The following is a 15,793-nucleotide window of genomic DNA, read 5'->3' on the forward strand; positions in this document are numbered from 1 at the left end:
TCTTGGGGTTTTCTTTGATGGTTTTACTAGGTGTGACGAACCCAACTTCCCTCGAAGCAATTGGGTGCACGAGGCCCTTGCACTGGCAGCCGACTTAGCACTACATAATGCCATTGTCGGTTCTGATTCTAAGCAGCGAATTACTGATATTTCATGTGGTCCGGGAGGATGTTATGGAGCCATTGTAAGAGAGGTCATCGCTACATCGCCAAGCTTTATGAACTGTAGTTTCGTCTTTGAGGGTCGAGCCTAAAATGTTGAGGATCATAATCTTGCCAAGTTTTCCCGTTCTTTAGGGCAGGACATCATGTTTGGTTCGGTCAACCCCATAACATTTCCGTATCCCCATTTTGTTAAACCCTTAATTTTATTTAGAAACACATTTAAAAAATGTTTATGTAACTAAAACAAATCGTTGGTGTATTTCAAAAATGTTCTTGCCATTTTAAAATAGTGTTCATACTTTTCAAAAATATGTTTATAATTAATAAATGTGTTCACCTATTTTACAAAATATTTGGGTAATTTTAAGAAGTGTTCATGCAGTTTACAAAAAAAACTTAATTACAATGTCCATGTAATTATAAATGATCATGTATTTTAACAAAGAAGGAAAAAAGAAAACAAAAAATCTGAGAGAAAAACAAAACAAGGAACAAATCAAAAGGAGAAAAGGATAGTAAAATAATTAGAACAAACAAACAAATTCAAAACAGAAGGAGGAGGATAAAAAATTGGTACAACATAGAAAACTGATCCAAGCAAGTAGCGCTTGTACACAGGGCCTACGTGCAATCCGTGCGATTCCACTTCATCTCAGGGGAGTTTCATCGAGCAACTAATCAGCGAGTACTCCTTCGGAGCACCGCAAGGATCATTTTTGATGGGCTGGGAGAGCGTCATTTGACACGCTTTCAGCCGCTGCCACGTGTCACGCTCTGTGCACTCCCTCTATATTTTTTTCCCTATATGCTGGCTTTTCGATAATTTTTTTGGTTTTTTTTGGCTTTCTTGTTTTTCATAGGTTTTGGGCAACAATTTTTTTTGCGAGAGGCGCAAATTTCATTATTGTGGAAGCATGTATTTTTTTTCCACGAGAGGCACAATCATGCCTCTCGGAAAAGGGGAAAAAAGTTTTTTTCGTATGAGGCGCAAATTTATTTTTCGTGAAGGCACAAATTTGCTTTCGCGGTGTGCCTCTCGGAAAAGGAAAAGAACACGTTTTTCTTTTTCCTTTTACCTTCTGCGAGAGGCACCACAGTCGTGCCTCTCGGAAAAGGAAAAAACGCGTTTTTCTTTCATGAGAGGCACAATTCTACTTTTCATGGAGGCGCGAATTTACTTCTGCGAGGGGCACAACCATGCCTCCCAAAAAGAAAAGAAAAAGTTTTTATTTCTTTCTTTCGTGAGAGGCACAGATTTACTTCACGTGGAGGCACGGATTTGCTTCCGCAATAGGTACAATTGTGCCTCTCAGGAAAAAGGAAAAAAGAAAATGTTTTTTTCCTTTCATGTGACGCACATATTTGCTTCTCGTGGAGGCACAGATTTATTCCCCACGAGAGGCACAGTTGTGCTTCTTCAGAAAAAAGGAAAAAAGAAAAAACATGCTCCCGGTTCAGGTTTTTTCGCGAAAAAAAAGTTCGTTGAAACCTATCAATATGAGATTTAGTTTTAAAAATCTGGACTCCGACGATGAAAACAATTCAAGATTTGGGCGTATTGTTTAAGAGATGAATGTTTTGGATAAATAAATCTATAAAAAAAGGAAACTGAGAGGTTGTGCGCCACTTGTCATAACTTAGGATATGTAAGTGATCTTCGCAAAAAAAGTACTTCTTAATTAATGATTTTGCAGCAAGTCTCCTTAGTGCACACTACCGATGGTTGGTTTTGGGCCTTGGCCCTATGTCTCTCGCCCCGTTCATCTCAGGTTTTTTTTGCTGGATTTTCCTGTTGCCTGCTGTCAGACAGTTTATGGATTTAAAAAAACGGATTGCAAAAAAATATTCACAAATTTAGAAAAAGGTTCACGAATTTGCAAAAATGTTCACAGCTTTTAAAAAAAGTTCATGATTTGTAAAAACAGTTTATCAATTTTGAAAAAAATCATTAATTTAGCCAAACATAAATTTTGAAAAAGAATCACAAAATATGAAATAATTTCATCAATTTTGAAAAAAACTTAAATTTTGGAAAAGAATTCACTAATTTAAAAAAGTCATCAAAATTAAAAATAGTTCATATATTCGAAAAAAATCACACATTTGAAAAGAAAAGAAAATGAAATAAAACAGTGTAATAACCATCCAGTGAACCGCAACACGAACAGAAGAAAAAGAATGTAAGTATTTCTCAGCAAGTGCCTTTTTTTGCAAAGAAAAGCATAACAGGGAAAAAATGGCGAAATGTCGGCCCAGGGCTGAAGGGGAGTGTGCGCCGGTTTGCGGTTAACACCTTAACGGGCGTACTGGGCCTCAAATAGAGTTGGCTCATCTGGGTCACTTTGGCTCGAAGAAAATAAATACCTGGGCTAGTTGTCTCTCTCAACTACATCTGCGGTCATTACTCAAAAAAAACTACATCTGCGGTCTCTCTCTTCTCTAAAACAAAAGAAAATGAAAAAAAAAAGACACAAGAAATTCGGCGTGGCTGTTTAGAGCAACTCCAACGCGCCGACCCAAACAGACGTGCGCTTTATCTGTTTTGTCCGTTTGGATCAACCGCCCGCTCGTTATCCGTCCCTTTTTACGTTGGGATAATTAATTTGGTGTCCTTAGTTGTGTCCTACTCAGCAGGTTTACCCCTAGTTTCCAAAAACACTTGTTCCTGCCCAAGCCACTCTGTTCCTCTTATGCTTTTGCCCTTTAACCGTTTGACCATCACTTTAAAAACTTCATAAAAAAATTATACTAACTCGAAAAAATACAAATAAAATATCAAAATGTTCAGAAAAGCATCACCTATATGTGCATGTCATTTGCATTCGTGAAAAAAGTGTTGGCGAGTTCTCATCTCACTTTTAGATCCTATGGTCTTAACATGAACAGTAAAATCTAAAAAAAATCTAAAAAATCTAAAAAAAATTGGTGGCAAATTTTGACCAATGTTTTGAGTGCTCGCCAAGTTTCATAAGGGAATGACATTCGTGGAAGTCGTGACAAAAAATAAAAAAAATTTATTTTTTGTCACGACTTCCACGAATGTCATTCCCTTATGAAACTTGGCAAGCACTCAAAACATTGGTCAAAGTTTGCCACCCATTTTTTAGAATTTTTTAGATTTTACTGTTCATGCTAAGATCATATGAGCTAAAAGTGATATGGGGACTGGCCAACACTTTTTTCATGAATGCAAATAACATGCACATATAGGTGATGCTTTTCTAAACATTTTGATATCTATTTGAATTTTTCTGAGTTAGTATGATTTTTTTATGAACTTTTCAAAATTATGGTCAAACGGTCAAAGGGCAAAAGCATAAGAGGAGCAAAGTGGTTTGGGCAGGAACAAGTGTTTTCAGAAACTAGGGGTAAACCTGCCGAGTGTGACCCAACTAGGGACATAAAATCAATTATCCCTTTTACGTTTGGTCGGCCGTGCATCTAACACGCAGACCATTTTTACCCTCGCGGCCAGCATGCCGTGTTTTTTCAAAACATAATTCAAACAAAATACAAACATTTTTCATGGTTTCCAACCAAACAAATACTCCCTCCGTTTCTAAATATTTGTCTTTTTAGAGATTCAATAAGTGACTACTTACGGAGTAAAATGAGTGAATATACAATCTAAAATATGTCTTATATACATCTATGTATTAGTCCATTTGAAATCTTTAAAAGACAAATATTTAGGAACGGAGGGAGTATATCATAGTTTACAAGCCAAATAAACATATCATAATTTACAAGTCAAATAAAAATTAAATTGTCTCAAATACATTTTAAAAAAGATACATCTATTGGTTGCCAACTTGAGCCAACATAAGCGCAACCAAATCATTTATGCGGACAAATCGTCAAACAGTTTGTAGGCGTCGTCGAAGAAGCAGGCCGGCGAAAAGACACACGCCTCCCCTGGACCAGGTAGTTGGATTGGTTGCGTTCGGCGAGTGTGGCGTCGTCGTTGAAGCAGCTGGCCGGGGGCGCGGGGGGCGAGGTGGTGTTGGCGGCGATGTCGACAGAAGTTGCGGTGGCCCAGCGGCAAGGCGGTGGTGGCGACGACGTTGGAAGGTGGCGTGTTGCGGGGGAGGTATGTGGGTGCAGACGGCTGGCGTGGGCGACGAGGCGACGGGGTGGGGCGGCGGGGTGCTTGCTGTCGATGAAAGGAAGAGAATGGCCCATGTGTGACTGGCGGGCCGGAGAGTAGACGGACTTCGCACGCGTCCGCCTTGTGTCCGCGTCAACGCAAACCCAAATTTGAACTTGGATTGTGTCGACGCATTGGATCGATTTTTATGCCCGTTTCAATTAAAATGGACACATACAAGTGAAATGGGTTGGCGCGTTGGAGTTGCTTGGAGTTGCTCTGCACCCAAGGCAGCCGCTTCGCCATCAACCTCCACACATTGTTTGTCTAAAAAAGCTCCACACCTTATAAAAAAAAACTCCACACCGCCTTCTCCAAATTCCCCAATTCCAGATGAGGCGAACCAATCCTTGATCGGATCTCGACTCCGACTGCTGTGCGGAACAATGGCAGAGCAGATGGGGCCAGCACCAACCCGTCCGTCGTCCTCCACCGCCCTCAACCATGGATTTATTCTCCACCTCCTCCTGCGTCCACCGCCGATTTTCTTGAACCCTAAGCCGGCTTGTCTGACGCTTCCGACGACGACATGGATAGTACGGAAGATCGACCCTCACAAGCACCCTGTTCCCTACAGCGACGCTCCGTCTCCGGTGCGCGCCGTGCTCAACCGTCCGTGGCCATCCCCTGTCCTGATCCTTTTTTTCTTCCGCGAGAGGCACGATTTTGCTTCCGCGAGAGTCACAGTTCTGCTTTCGCGAGAGTCACGGCCGTGTCTCTCGGAAACGGAAAAGAACGTGTTTTCTGTTTTTTTTTCTTTCATGAGAGGCACGGTTTTGCTTCCGCGAGAGGCACGGTTGTGCTTTCGGCAGAGGCACGGGCGTGCTAATCTAACGGGAAAAATGATTCGATATTTGATGCACGATTTAAGAGATAAGATGTTTTGAATTAAACGGATCTACGAAAAAGAGAAAACTCCCATATTGCGAGGTGGGAGAACTAGTGATTTCCCTCTCTTCTCTGAAACAGAAGAAAAAGGAAAAAAGACACAAGAAATTCGTCGTGGTTGCTTACACCCAACCATGCCGCTTCGTCATCAACCTCCACACCTTGTCCAAAAAAAAAGTCCACATCGCCGTCTCCAAATTCCCCAATTCCAGAGGAGGCGAACCAACCCTGGATCGGATCCCGACTCCGACTGCTGGGCGGAACAATGGCAACGCAGTCGGAGCCGGCACCAACCCGTCGTCCTCCTCCGCCCTCAACCACGGATTTATTTCCGTGTCCACCTTCTCCTGCGTCCGCCGTCGATTTTGTTTTTTCGCCGGCTTGTCTGACACTTCCGACGACGACATGGATAGTGCGGAAGATCGACCCTCCTTGGTTGCGGAGGAGGAGGACAAGCAGCCTGTTCCCTACAGCGACGCTCCGTCTCCGGTGCGCGCCGTGCTCAACCGTCTGTGGCCATCCCCTTCCTGATCCCGCCGGACAGTCCGCCCGGCAAGTACCGCACACTCGTGGCCACCGCCAAGGACATCGGGGAGCCGATCTCGCCGGAGGAGATAGCCGCGCTGGAGGACAAGGAGAGCGACAACGCAAACGCACGGTTCTACAAGGCAATGGCTCGGACCGATGTCTTTATGAGGAACTACATCCATGAACACGGCAGCCTGTACATGGATGAGAACGACGGGTGCATGTTCGACAACTCAGCCCAAGTTGACGAAATACGGTAATCTTTTTCGGAAATGTTAACGCCCACACGTGTGGGCGTTGACCATCTCAACCACACGCATCCATCACCGTTCAGTACTATATGCACGAATCTTGACATAATCTGGCTGATTTTCTGTGCCACGTAGGACAAGGCGTGTGTGTGGTGTGTGACATAGTTCGCGCACACATCCATTTTACCACACGGAGGGGCCGGTGTGTGGGCGTTTAGCAGTTCACCCACACACCAGTTTTCAGTCACGCACAAGGGCTGGTGTGTGGGCATTTGCCATCTCGCCCACACGTCCGTCTCCTCTCCCACACGTAAGCTGCTAGTTGCCATGTGTTTTTGCAGCGCACATGGCAACTGCCTCTAGTGTGCTTTATAAGCAGGTGGCAACTTTCTTTTTTTACCCGAGTTGTCATGTGTTTTTGCAGGGTACACGGCAACTGCCTAGTATGCACGTAAGCAGATGGCAACTGTCTTTTACCGAGTTGTCATGTGTTTTTGCATGGTACGTGGCAACTGCCCCAACGTGCACGTACATGGCAACTGCCCTAACATGCACGTAAGCAGATGGCAACTCTTCCATTTTACATGGCAACTGCCCTAGCATGCTTGTGAGCACATGGTAACTCTCTCAACTGCCTAGTGTTAGTATGTGGCAACTCCTAAAGTTATGAAATCATGGCAACTACATTAGATCAGACCATACATGGCAACTGCAGTTGAGCAACCATGGCAACTGCAGTTGTCCGACATGGCAACCGTAGTTCAGCGACATGGCAACTGCAGATAAACGAACATGGACGAGGGTCTGGACCATGGCAACTGCGGACGCGCGGTGAGCGTCACGCGTCGCGTGCGGGACCAGAAGGGTACGAGGCCTGACATACGGGCGTGTGGGCGTTATCAATTTCGCCCACACGCACGCGTGTGAGAGGGTTCAGGAGAGAAAAAAGACGTGTGTGGGCATTAGTTGTTTTGCCCACACGTAGGTGTGTGGGCTGGTTGCTGTCCATGCCACACGAGGCGTGTGGCACAACTATTCGATACACCACACGTGTGGCAGTTATCGGGACCCATCTTTTTTCGCCTCCCCCTTGCATATTTATTTGTTTTTGGTCCATATCAAACTTAATCCATGACATATCTTCTGTTCAATTTACTTTCACTTTGTATGATCATGATGTCTTACAACTTCAATGGGCTGATAAATACTCCCTCCATCCCAAAATAAATGTTTCAACTTTGTACTAACTCTAGTTCAAAGTTGTACCAAGGTTGAGACACTTATTTTGGGACGAAGGGAGTAGTACATACTGTATGGGAATTTTCCTTTCGGCAAAATTGCTTCTTTACAAGTACTGGCTTTGGCATACCATAGATCTGCATGTACCGGTAATAGCAGTTAGAAGATACAGACCGTGAGTAATATTTGAAGCTTTATCACTGGTCAGTTAGTGTGACCCGGTTGAATTGAATAATGCAGCTATTGTCAAAATTGTTCAGCTTAATATGAAAGCTCTGCAGCAACTTAATATGAGCTCAAGAAGGGGTGGTAGCCGGAGCTCTGTTTTTTTTGTTTCTAAAGAACACACAGGAGGGTTGCCTGTAAATTGTAGCAACAGAAGTACCTGTAGCTCTGGATGGGGAGCTGGTGTATATATTCACGCACTGTAAATCAGAAATTCAGAAATATCTTACTTGGTAGCTTAATGTAATTCGTTTCTCTCATTATAGTTGCAAGAGTGTCACAGCAGAAGAAATGGAAGCCAAGATAATGAAGCGAGAGGTGACCAGGCAAGAAACATTTTTGTCAGAACTGGCCTTAGCGAGTTTCAACAAGAGGAGAAAGGTATAGCCATTTTCCTACCTTCCATTTGCTATTTGGTAGGAGCTTGTAAACCGTATACAGTAAAAGTCAGTGTTGTATTCCTTGCCAGGAATATTAAATTTTGTTTTTGAAAGATAACTTTAAAGGAATTCCCTACAGTATAATTAAATAGGAGCCTAAGCTCATATCATATCTGGGAGGACTTGAACCCAAGTCGTGGGGATGTACACCAATTCTCCCAACCAAGTGAGCTAGACTTGCTACCTGAAAATATTAAATTAGGATCACTAGTACCATGAGCCACACAGACTGAATGTTTCAAATACTTTACTGCAATTTCTGAGTGTTTCAATTAAACTTAAGGAGCCTTTTGATGATTACAGAAATTTTCTATTCCACTTAGATCAGCCTTTAGTGGCTACTGATAATAATTCGTGTTAATCCAGCTTGAAGAATTAGCAGCCAACTCCATTGCTAAGTTTTGCTTGATCCATTTGTATTTCTGGCGTGTAACTGTAAACATACTTGTGAATGCAATTACGGCTTTTGCGTTCTTGCTTCTACGCATGTGGTTCTTCTAGTGTTGCTTCTTTGCTCTGGATATTTGGTTCCCTTAGGGTTGTGTTTGATTATTTTATTTAGGTCTGTTGTTTGCAAGTGCAATTGTTGAAGCGGTTCAGTTGCTCTAGCGGATTCTGGTAGACCTATTCAAACTAAAACTAACCAATTACGTGCGCCACATTATTGTGACAATGCTCAACATATAGTTGGATAAGTTTATTTATACTGAATTTTCATTCCTCTCTCTCTGCCCAATTTGCAGGTAAAGTTTGAATTATGTGAGACATTGCTTTCCAATTCTTTCTGGCAGAACAGAGATTCGTTTGTGCACCTCAATTTCGTCGCGAAGCGCAAGGATAAGAAGACACTCTTTTTCGCCGAGATAGAGGACTGCGGACAGGTCGGCAAAGAGATCCTGCAAGTACGCTGTTGTGTTCCCCTGGATTCATTATGTGAAGGTAAGCCCGCGGAATCTTCAGAAAATTGTCCACATTAGTTGATGAGGTTTGTATGCGTTTTATTCCTAGTTTGTTGCTATATATGCTGGTACTGAATGGAGTTTACTATTTGCTCCTCAGGTGGTTATCATTACTACTGTGTTGATCCTCCTGGACATGGCTATAGGAAAAGTCTTGACTTCACGAGGTGCTACGCCTGCACTGAGTTCTTGAAACACCCCGCAGATGGCTCGACGTACTCAGGAGGCCATGACCTTCGGAAGAGAACGTATCTATAGTTTAGAAGGTGTTTCATTTATCAGCGGTGGAGCGCCCTCATGGAGGGCACGAGAGTATGATCCTTAGAGAATAGGCACAAGTGGCGTCCGGCTTTAAACTAAAGCCAACCAAGAGGCCACAAAAAGTCATACAAGATTTAAAATTACAAGCAAAAGGAAAAAAAGTAACTGAAATAGTAAGAACTGCTGTACAGCGAAAGTCCTCTTCTTAGAGAGAGAGAGAAAGAGAGAGAGAGAGAGAGAGGGAGGGAGGGAGGGAGAAGACCTAGTCAATGCCGGGAGGGCCCGACCAATTAGAGAAGTTATCATAGAAATTAGATTCGCCCATTGGTGTTTTTTGCCACTATCAAACATTATTGTGGTGGTGCATTTTGTCAAGGTTGTATTGTGATGGGTTTTTTTTGGTATTTTTGGACACTATTGTGATGGTTTTTATACATTTCACTTCCAAGGCGTGTAAACTACTACACCTGTATTTATTTTACAGGTGTAAATTACCGGCCATAGCTGAATTTTTTGCCGGGAAACAAAACGACCCGCCGAGGCGTGAAAACGCTAATCCAAGCGGGTCCAAAGCTATCTTGTTCTTGGCTACCCCAAGGGTAGCCAGTGTTGAAAAATATTGTACCATAGTTTTGAGAACATGGTTGGTGGGGTGACCTAGAATAATCCCTTGAATAGCAAGCTTATTGCGAACATTTCATAATGCCCGTGATTGAGCAGCAAAATAGCACTATGCAAAGCCCTACGGTAAGCCCTCGAATGATGCCCTCATCGATCGATTTGATCTGCTACTAGGCGCATGTGGTGGTATATATCATCAACAACGTTGTAGAGCTCCTCATGGGTGAAAGTAGGCATGGTAGACGACGACAATTTAGTTTGGCAGTACTCGGCATGTCCGAGTACAGCATGACCTACATGAGAACGAGTGATGGCGGCGATTGGACCTACAACATTTTTAACACCTATTGAAGACCGAGTCGAGGTTGTAGAGTTTCAAGGTTGACGAAGTCACCATACATGCCTTGCTGTCAATAAAAACGTCACATCTCATAGAAAGAACAATCCGCATTATGAGACACCAAAGCGTTCCTCGAGTTTGATCTCTGAGCTAGGAGTACCACCACCTCCTAACCATCCAACCATTGATTGGTTCTCGAACCTACAACATTGTGTCATAGCCTGTAGCAGCGATATGCATGGGAGAGCGATAAAACGAGAAGGAGTTGGGTCGGCATCTCGCCTCGCACTTATAAAAACTATTTGTGCAATTAAAAAAAATTATTCACAACATTTATAAAACGTTCATATATTTTGAAAAATGTTCATGAAAAGATTAAAAAATGTCCATGCAACTTTTCAAAAATATAAATAACATATAAAAATGGATTTACCATTTAAAAATTTGTTCACAACACATAAAAATATACATATAAAATGTTCATGAAAATGGAAAAAAATTTGTTTGCGCAACTTTTAAAAAAATTGCATGACATGTAAAAAATGTGCACTAAACCCAGGGAATTGAAGTTCATGAATTTGAAAATGAAAAAGAGACAAAATAGAAAAAAGAAAAACAAAAACAAAAACAAAAAAGTAAAAAAAAGTAAAACAGAAAACCAATAGTGAAATAGGAAAAGGGAATAAAAACACTGAATGCTTCCCAAATCACCCAAAACCGTGTAGAAGGTTCCTAAAACTGGAGCTAATGACTGGCCTACATACAATGCCCCTATAGGCAAGAGCTTTGTCGAGCCCTGTAGGCAAGAGCTTTGTCGGTCTCGCAATAAGCCAAATACAGCTCTGTCGGGTCACCTTTTGTAGTTAGTTCTCGACCCTAAGGCACCGCTTGGAATGGGGGTAATTTTATACGCGTGTATTTATTCTACAGGTGTAAGTTACAGGTCAACAGTTAAGATCAGCCTGAAATGAAAACGAACCGGAGGAGGTCCGTATCTTATACCGGCCAGAAAACGAGCAGAAACGCTAATCCAAACAGGGCCTGGCACATTGTATGGGGCGCCTCTACGTCTTGCTTCGAGGGAGATAGAGGGAAGCCTCACCTCAAGGAAGGTGTGAGTTGGGCCGGCCCAGGCGCACGGGAGGCCACAACGTTTTTTTTTTGTTTTTTTCCATGTTTTTTTGTTTCTTTTTTACTTTTGCTTATACTTCCAAATATGCTAAATAAAATATATTTAAAAACTCTTTACATAGATATTTAAAAAAATGTTAGCAAGCATTTTAAAGATGTTCAATGTGTATAGGAAAAATGTGACCATGTATTCAGAAAATATTAATCTTATATTTCAAAATGTTAATCAAGCCTTTGAAATTTTTAATCATGTATAGAAAAATTGTTACTTTCGCGGGGAGTATAGAAAAATGTTGACCATGTATTCAGAATGTTAATCTTGTATTTGGAAAATGCTAATCAAGTATCTCAAAATGTTATTCGTGTGTACAAAAAATGGTGAACATATATTTAAAAAATGTTAATCTTGTATTTGAAAAATACTAATCAACCATTTGAAACATATGTTAAAAATATGTATAGAAAACATTTTCACAATGTATTCAGAAAATATAAATCTTGTATGCAAAACTGTTAAATGCGTATTAGAAAAATGTATTGTATATATACAAAAAATGTACATTGTGTATGGAAAAAATAGACATAAAAAATGTTAATCTTGCATTTAAAAAATGTTAAACATGAATCTAAAACATTTCAGATGTATACAGAAATGTTGAATGTGTGCTGAAAAAGTTTAAGATGTGTTGAAAGAAAACCCTACGAAAATCAAGAAAAAGAAAGGAAACAAAGAAACCCAAGAAAAACCAATAAAATAAAATAAAATAAAAGCCAAAGAAAACAATGAAAAATAATGGAAATAGAGAAACCCGAATGGGAAACAAAGAAAACCGATAAAAAAGAATGAAACAGAGAAAACGAAGAAAGAAAGAACGAAAGAAAAGCAAAAACAATGAAAACCGAGAAGCATAGAAATTAAAAAAAAGGATAAAACTAAGAAAGAAACAAAGAAAAAGAAACGAAAGAAAAAAATGCAATCCAATAAAGAAACGAAGAAAACGGGTGAAAAGCAATAAAATCAGAGAAAAATCAAAAGAAAAACATAAACCCATTGAAGAAACAAAAAAGGCAAGGTATAACCACGAAGAAAAAGAGAAAAGAAAGAAGATCAGTGAAGAAATAAAAAACAAAGAAAAACCATAAGAAAAAAGAAAAGAAAGGAAAACAAGAAGAATAAAAAAAGAGCCAACCCTTGAAAAGTGAAAACCCGGACAACAAAACAATAGAGAAAAAACCAGCCCAAAATAATGAATAAACTGGACAAAAAACACACAAAGAGAAAAAAAAAACACTGCTATAGTGATGCCCCGGCCACTCTCGCCGCGCTTCAGGCGAGATACACTACCATCTCGCGTGAAGCGAGATATAGCTCCCACACATTTGTTGAATGCTCCAGGAATTTGAAAGGTCGGCCTTTTGTGAATAATTTTAGGCTGCACCAGGCTTAATTTTGTGCTAGACGGACGATGAGGAAAATGGATATGTGGATTACTATTTAATAGCCTGATTCTCTACCTGATACTTTTTGAAGAAAAAAATGTGTTTTTGGTGATTTTAGTTGCTTTTACAAAAAACTACGGGTGTCGCATTTCATCGTTGAAAATGGAACACATTACAATGCTTAGATTGAGCACACAAACACATAACAACACAAAGAGATGACACCAACACCACAAAAAACTCACACCCTGGAAGACCAAGAATCTCGATTTCAAGGATCACAAAGTCTCGACAAGAAGAAGCAGGTCTTCGCCTTCCATCATCATCTATCCAAGCAAGGTGGACGCCCTTAGCGTCGGCCATATGGTTTCCACCCGACAACACACCTCAAAGAGGGGGTGCCATATGGGAATGAGGTAATCTGTGAAGATTTACGACTCACTAAACCGGCTTCAAATGCAAATGTCGGGCCTATCCACCACTTGGACCGAGAGCTCAAATTGCGGCCGCCAAGCATCAGCAACACTGGCCACCGTGATGCGGAGCATCCCACGTTCATCCCCATGTACACTCCGACTACTCCCCAAGCACCAAGAGGACATATGACGAGACCTCGAATGTACACCATTGGACACAAGGTGAACTCGCTCCTCTCCGAACCTTCACTTTCTACATGTGAGACATGGCTACTACCTCATGCATGGATCTTGCATATACTCATGTACGATCGAGACGACCATGGAGAATCCAAGGACCAAGGCCAAGCATGGAAGAGAAGGAGGAAGAGAACATGGCCGCTCCAGAACGAGCGGTACAACCGGTCAACAACCGCCGGGGAGGTACAACCGGTCGACTACCGCCCAACTACCAGCCACCATTCTGTGATCGTGTGGTGCAAGGCCGGTACTGCACTGGATGTACCGGTAATTCCCAAATGACACGTACTAACGCCCCGACATCCGGTACAACCGCTGGCCCCTATGACGTCCATCTCCTGAAGCCAGCGCCTGACCTCCCAGCGGTAGTACCGCCTTCCTCGTCCGGTACTTCCGCCCTGCATGAGTCACCAGCGGTACAACCGCCCCCGCGACCGGTACAACTGGCCTGTCTGCGCACAGTGTATTGGGCCGAGCCCGTGTACCCCTTCGCCCTCACTTACCTCTTCGTGGCTCTAGACTATATATACTCCTCCACCTCCTCCTAGTTAGGTTTAGCATAGGTTTAGCTCATATTTTGTGTGAGAGCCTTGCTCATCCACTTGGATACTTCTCCTCGGAGCTCAGGAGCTCTTCGGAGAAGATCCCCCAAGCGGATTCAAGACCCCTTTCTAGGGAAGACCATCAAGACCTCCGTACGGAGAAGAACGGTTCCTTTGTATCCTTACCTTTGTTGATTGTGGATCATATGTTACTCTATGTTGTCGGTGATCTAGCACTCGTGTGATTGATTACTTGTCGGTTGAGTGTTTCTCTTGTTCTCCCCGTGTTTTCCCTCTAGTTCTTCCGCGTGTTCTTCGTGATTCCCCGTAGGATCCCTCCAAACGTGAAAGATCGACCACTTAGGGTTCCGTCCTACATCATCTTGGTATCAGAGCTAGGTTGATCACGTTTTTGGAGCCCCTATCCCGTGTTTTCTAGCTTGATTTTGTTGTTTTCGTCCTAAATCCGAAAATCCCCACCAAAAATAGCCCCTAAAATTTTTGTGATTTGTTGGTTTGATGATGTTTTGTTGATTTTGATCCGTGGATTTGCTTGGTTTCAAGTGGATCTAGCATTCCCCCAAGTTTCCCCTCTTTCCATCCACGAAATCCATCCAATTTTGCCCCCGAAATCATCCATTTCCGTCCCAAAATCGCGCCCCGAGTCGATCTGCGAAAAATCCCGACACGAGCGGTACTTCCGCCCCTCCGAGCGGTACTACCGCTGAGTACCATGAGCGGTACTACCGCCCATCCGAGCGGTACTACCGCCCCTCCCAGTTTCAGCGTTACGAGTTTCACCGTTTTGCCCATAACTAATTCATCCGGAGTCCGTTTTTGACGTTCTTTAGCTCGTTTTGAAGCTATTGACATCCCCCGTCCCACAAAAATACCACCAACACAATTAGACTCCATCAAATTTTCCAAAATTTGGCAAGTTTGCCTAGGCCCTCCACCATATCATCCGCATAGCCACCTCCGACTTCCGCAACCTAACCCATTTTGTTCCCCTTAGCATTAGTGGTTGCTTGAGTAGTGATTCGAGTCTCCTAAGGTGTTTCGGCTACTTAGGGACAATTGCTTCGTCATCAACCACCGCCAACACTTCCGCATAGGCGTGCCCACCATACACTTCTGCCACCCCCAACTTAACCCAATAGTTGTTTGAGCTTGTTTGAGTTGTGGCTTGTATCTCCTAAGGTGTTTCGGCTACTTAGGGACGGCAACTTCAACTCCGACACGTGTATAGCCCGTCACTCCACTTCCACATTGCCAAGTGCAAACCACCACCGCTTTCCACTACCACCATTTTGACATTTGACGTTTGAGATTTTGAGTTCGTGGTTTTTCCGTTTCCTAAGGTGTTTCGGCTACTTAGGGACGAGACTCCATCATCTTGGTATCTACATCAAGAACACCGCCACTCATCATCGCCACGGACGGTAACCTCGACGACTCCATTGTATATTCCCTTGCAAATTGCATTGATAACCATCATAGACCATATTTTGCGTCACTTGCCTATCGAGACTAGCCATTTGTGTATTGCCGACAATGTTACTTGTGCACATTAGTGATCATACTTCCCATAGCATACGTACCATATCATCGTGGTGCCTATATTGGTATCATATCTTGTGTCACAAGTTTGTTCTCGCATATATACAATTGCTATCTTGGTTTGTGCATTGTGCAAAAGTGGCCATAGAAAAAAAAGAAATAAAGCTTTTAAGCAAAAGAAAGAGAGCAAAGAAGCTTGTAAGCAAGTGCCATAGCATCATACCACATTGCACATAAGATTGTCATATCCGATCATCTTGGATCATCTTGAGAGAAACACCGGGAGCCATACATACATAGCATACTTGGAATAGAAAGTTTATCCATTTTGCATCTTATAGGTTGTGCACAAGTGTCGTATCCGCCTATAGAGCAATCGTGCTAGCGTCTCTCTTGAGTTG

The 15,793-nt window shown here is 42.5% G+C and overlaps 1 protein-coding gene across 1 annotated transcript; it reads left to right on the plus strand.

Moving 5' to 3' along the window:
• Positions 1–5,209: 5,209 nt before the first annotated feature.
• LOC119302652 lies at positions 5,210–9,337 on the plus strand. The gene is made up of 4 exons (XM_037579702.1): positions 5,210–5,983; positions 7,709–7,823; positions 8,626–8,821; positions 8,942–9,337. The coding sequence occupies exons 1-4, from the start codon at positions 5,871–5,873 to the stop codon at positions 9,097–9,099; spliced, it is 582 nt and encodes a 193-aa protein (XP_037435599.1). The 5' UTR covers positions 5,210–5,870; the 3' UTR covers positions 9,100–9,337.
• The last annotated feature ends 6,456 nt before the right edge of the window (positions 9,338–15,793 follow it).

This window comes from Triticum dicoccoides, chromosome 1B (assembly GCF_002162155.2).
Source record: "Triticum dicoccoides isolate Atlit2015 ecotype Zavitan chromosome 1B, WEW_v2.0, whole genome shotgun sequence".
In the NCBI taxonomy this organism is placed as follows: Eukaryota; Viridiplantae; Streptophyta; class Magnoliopsida; order Poales; family Poaceae; genus Triticum; species Triticum dicoccoides.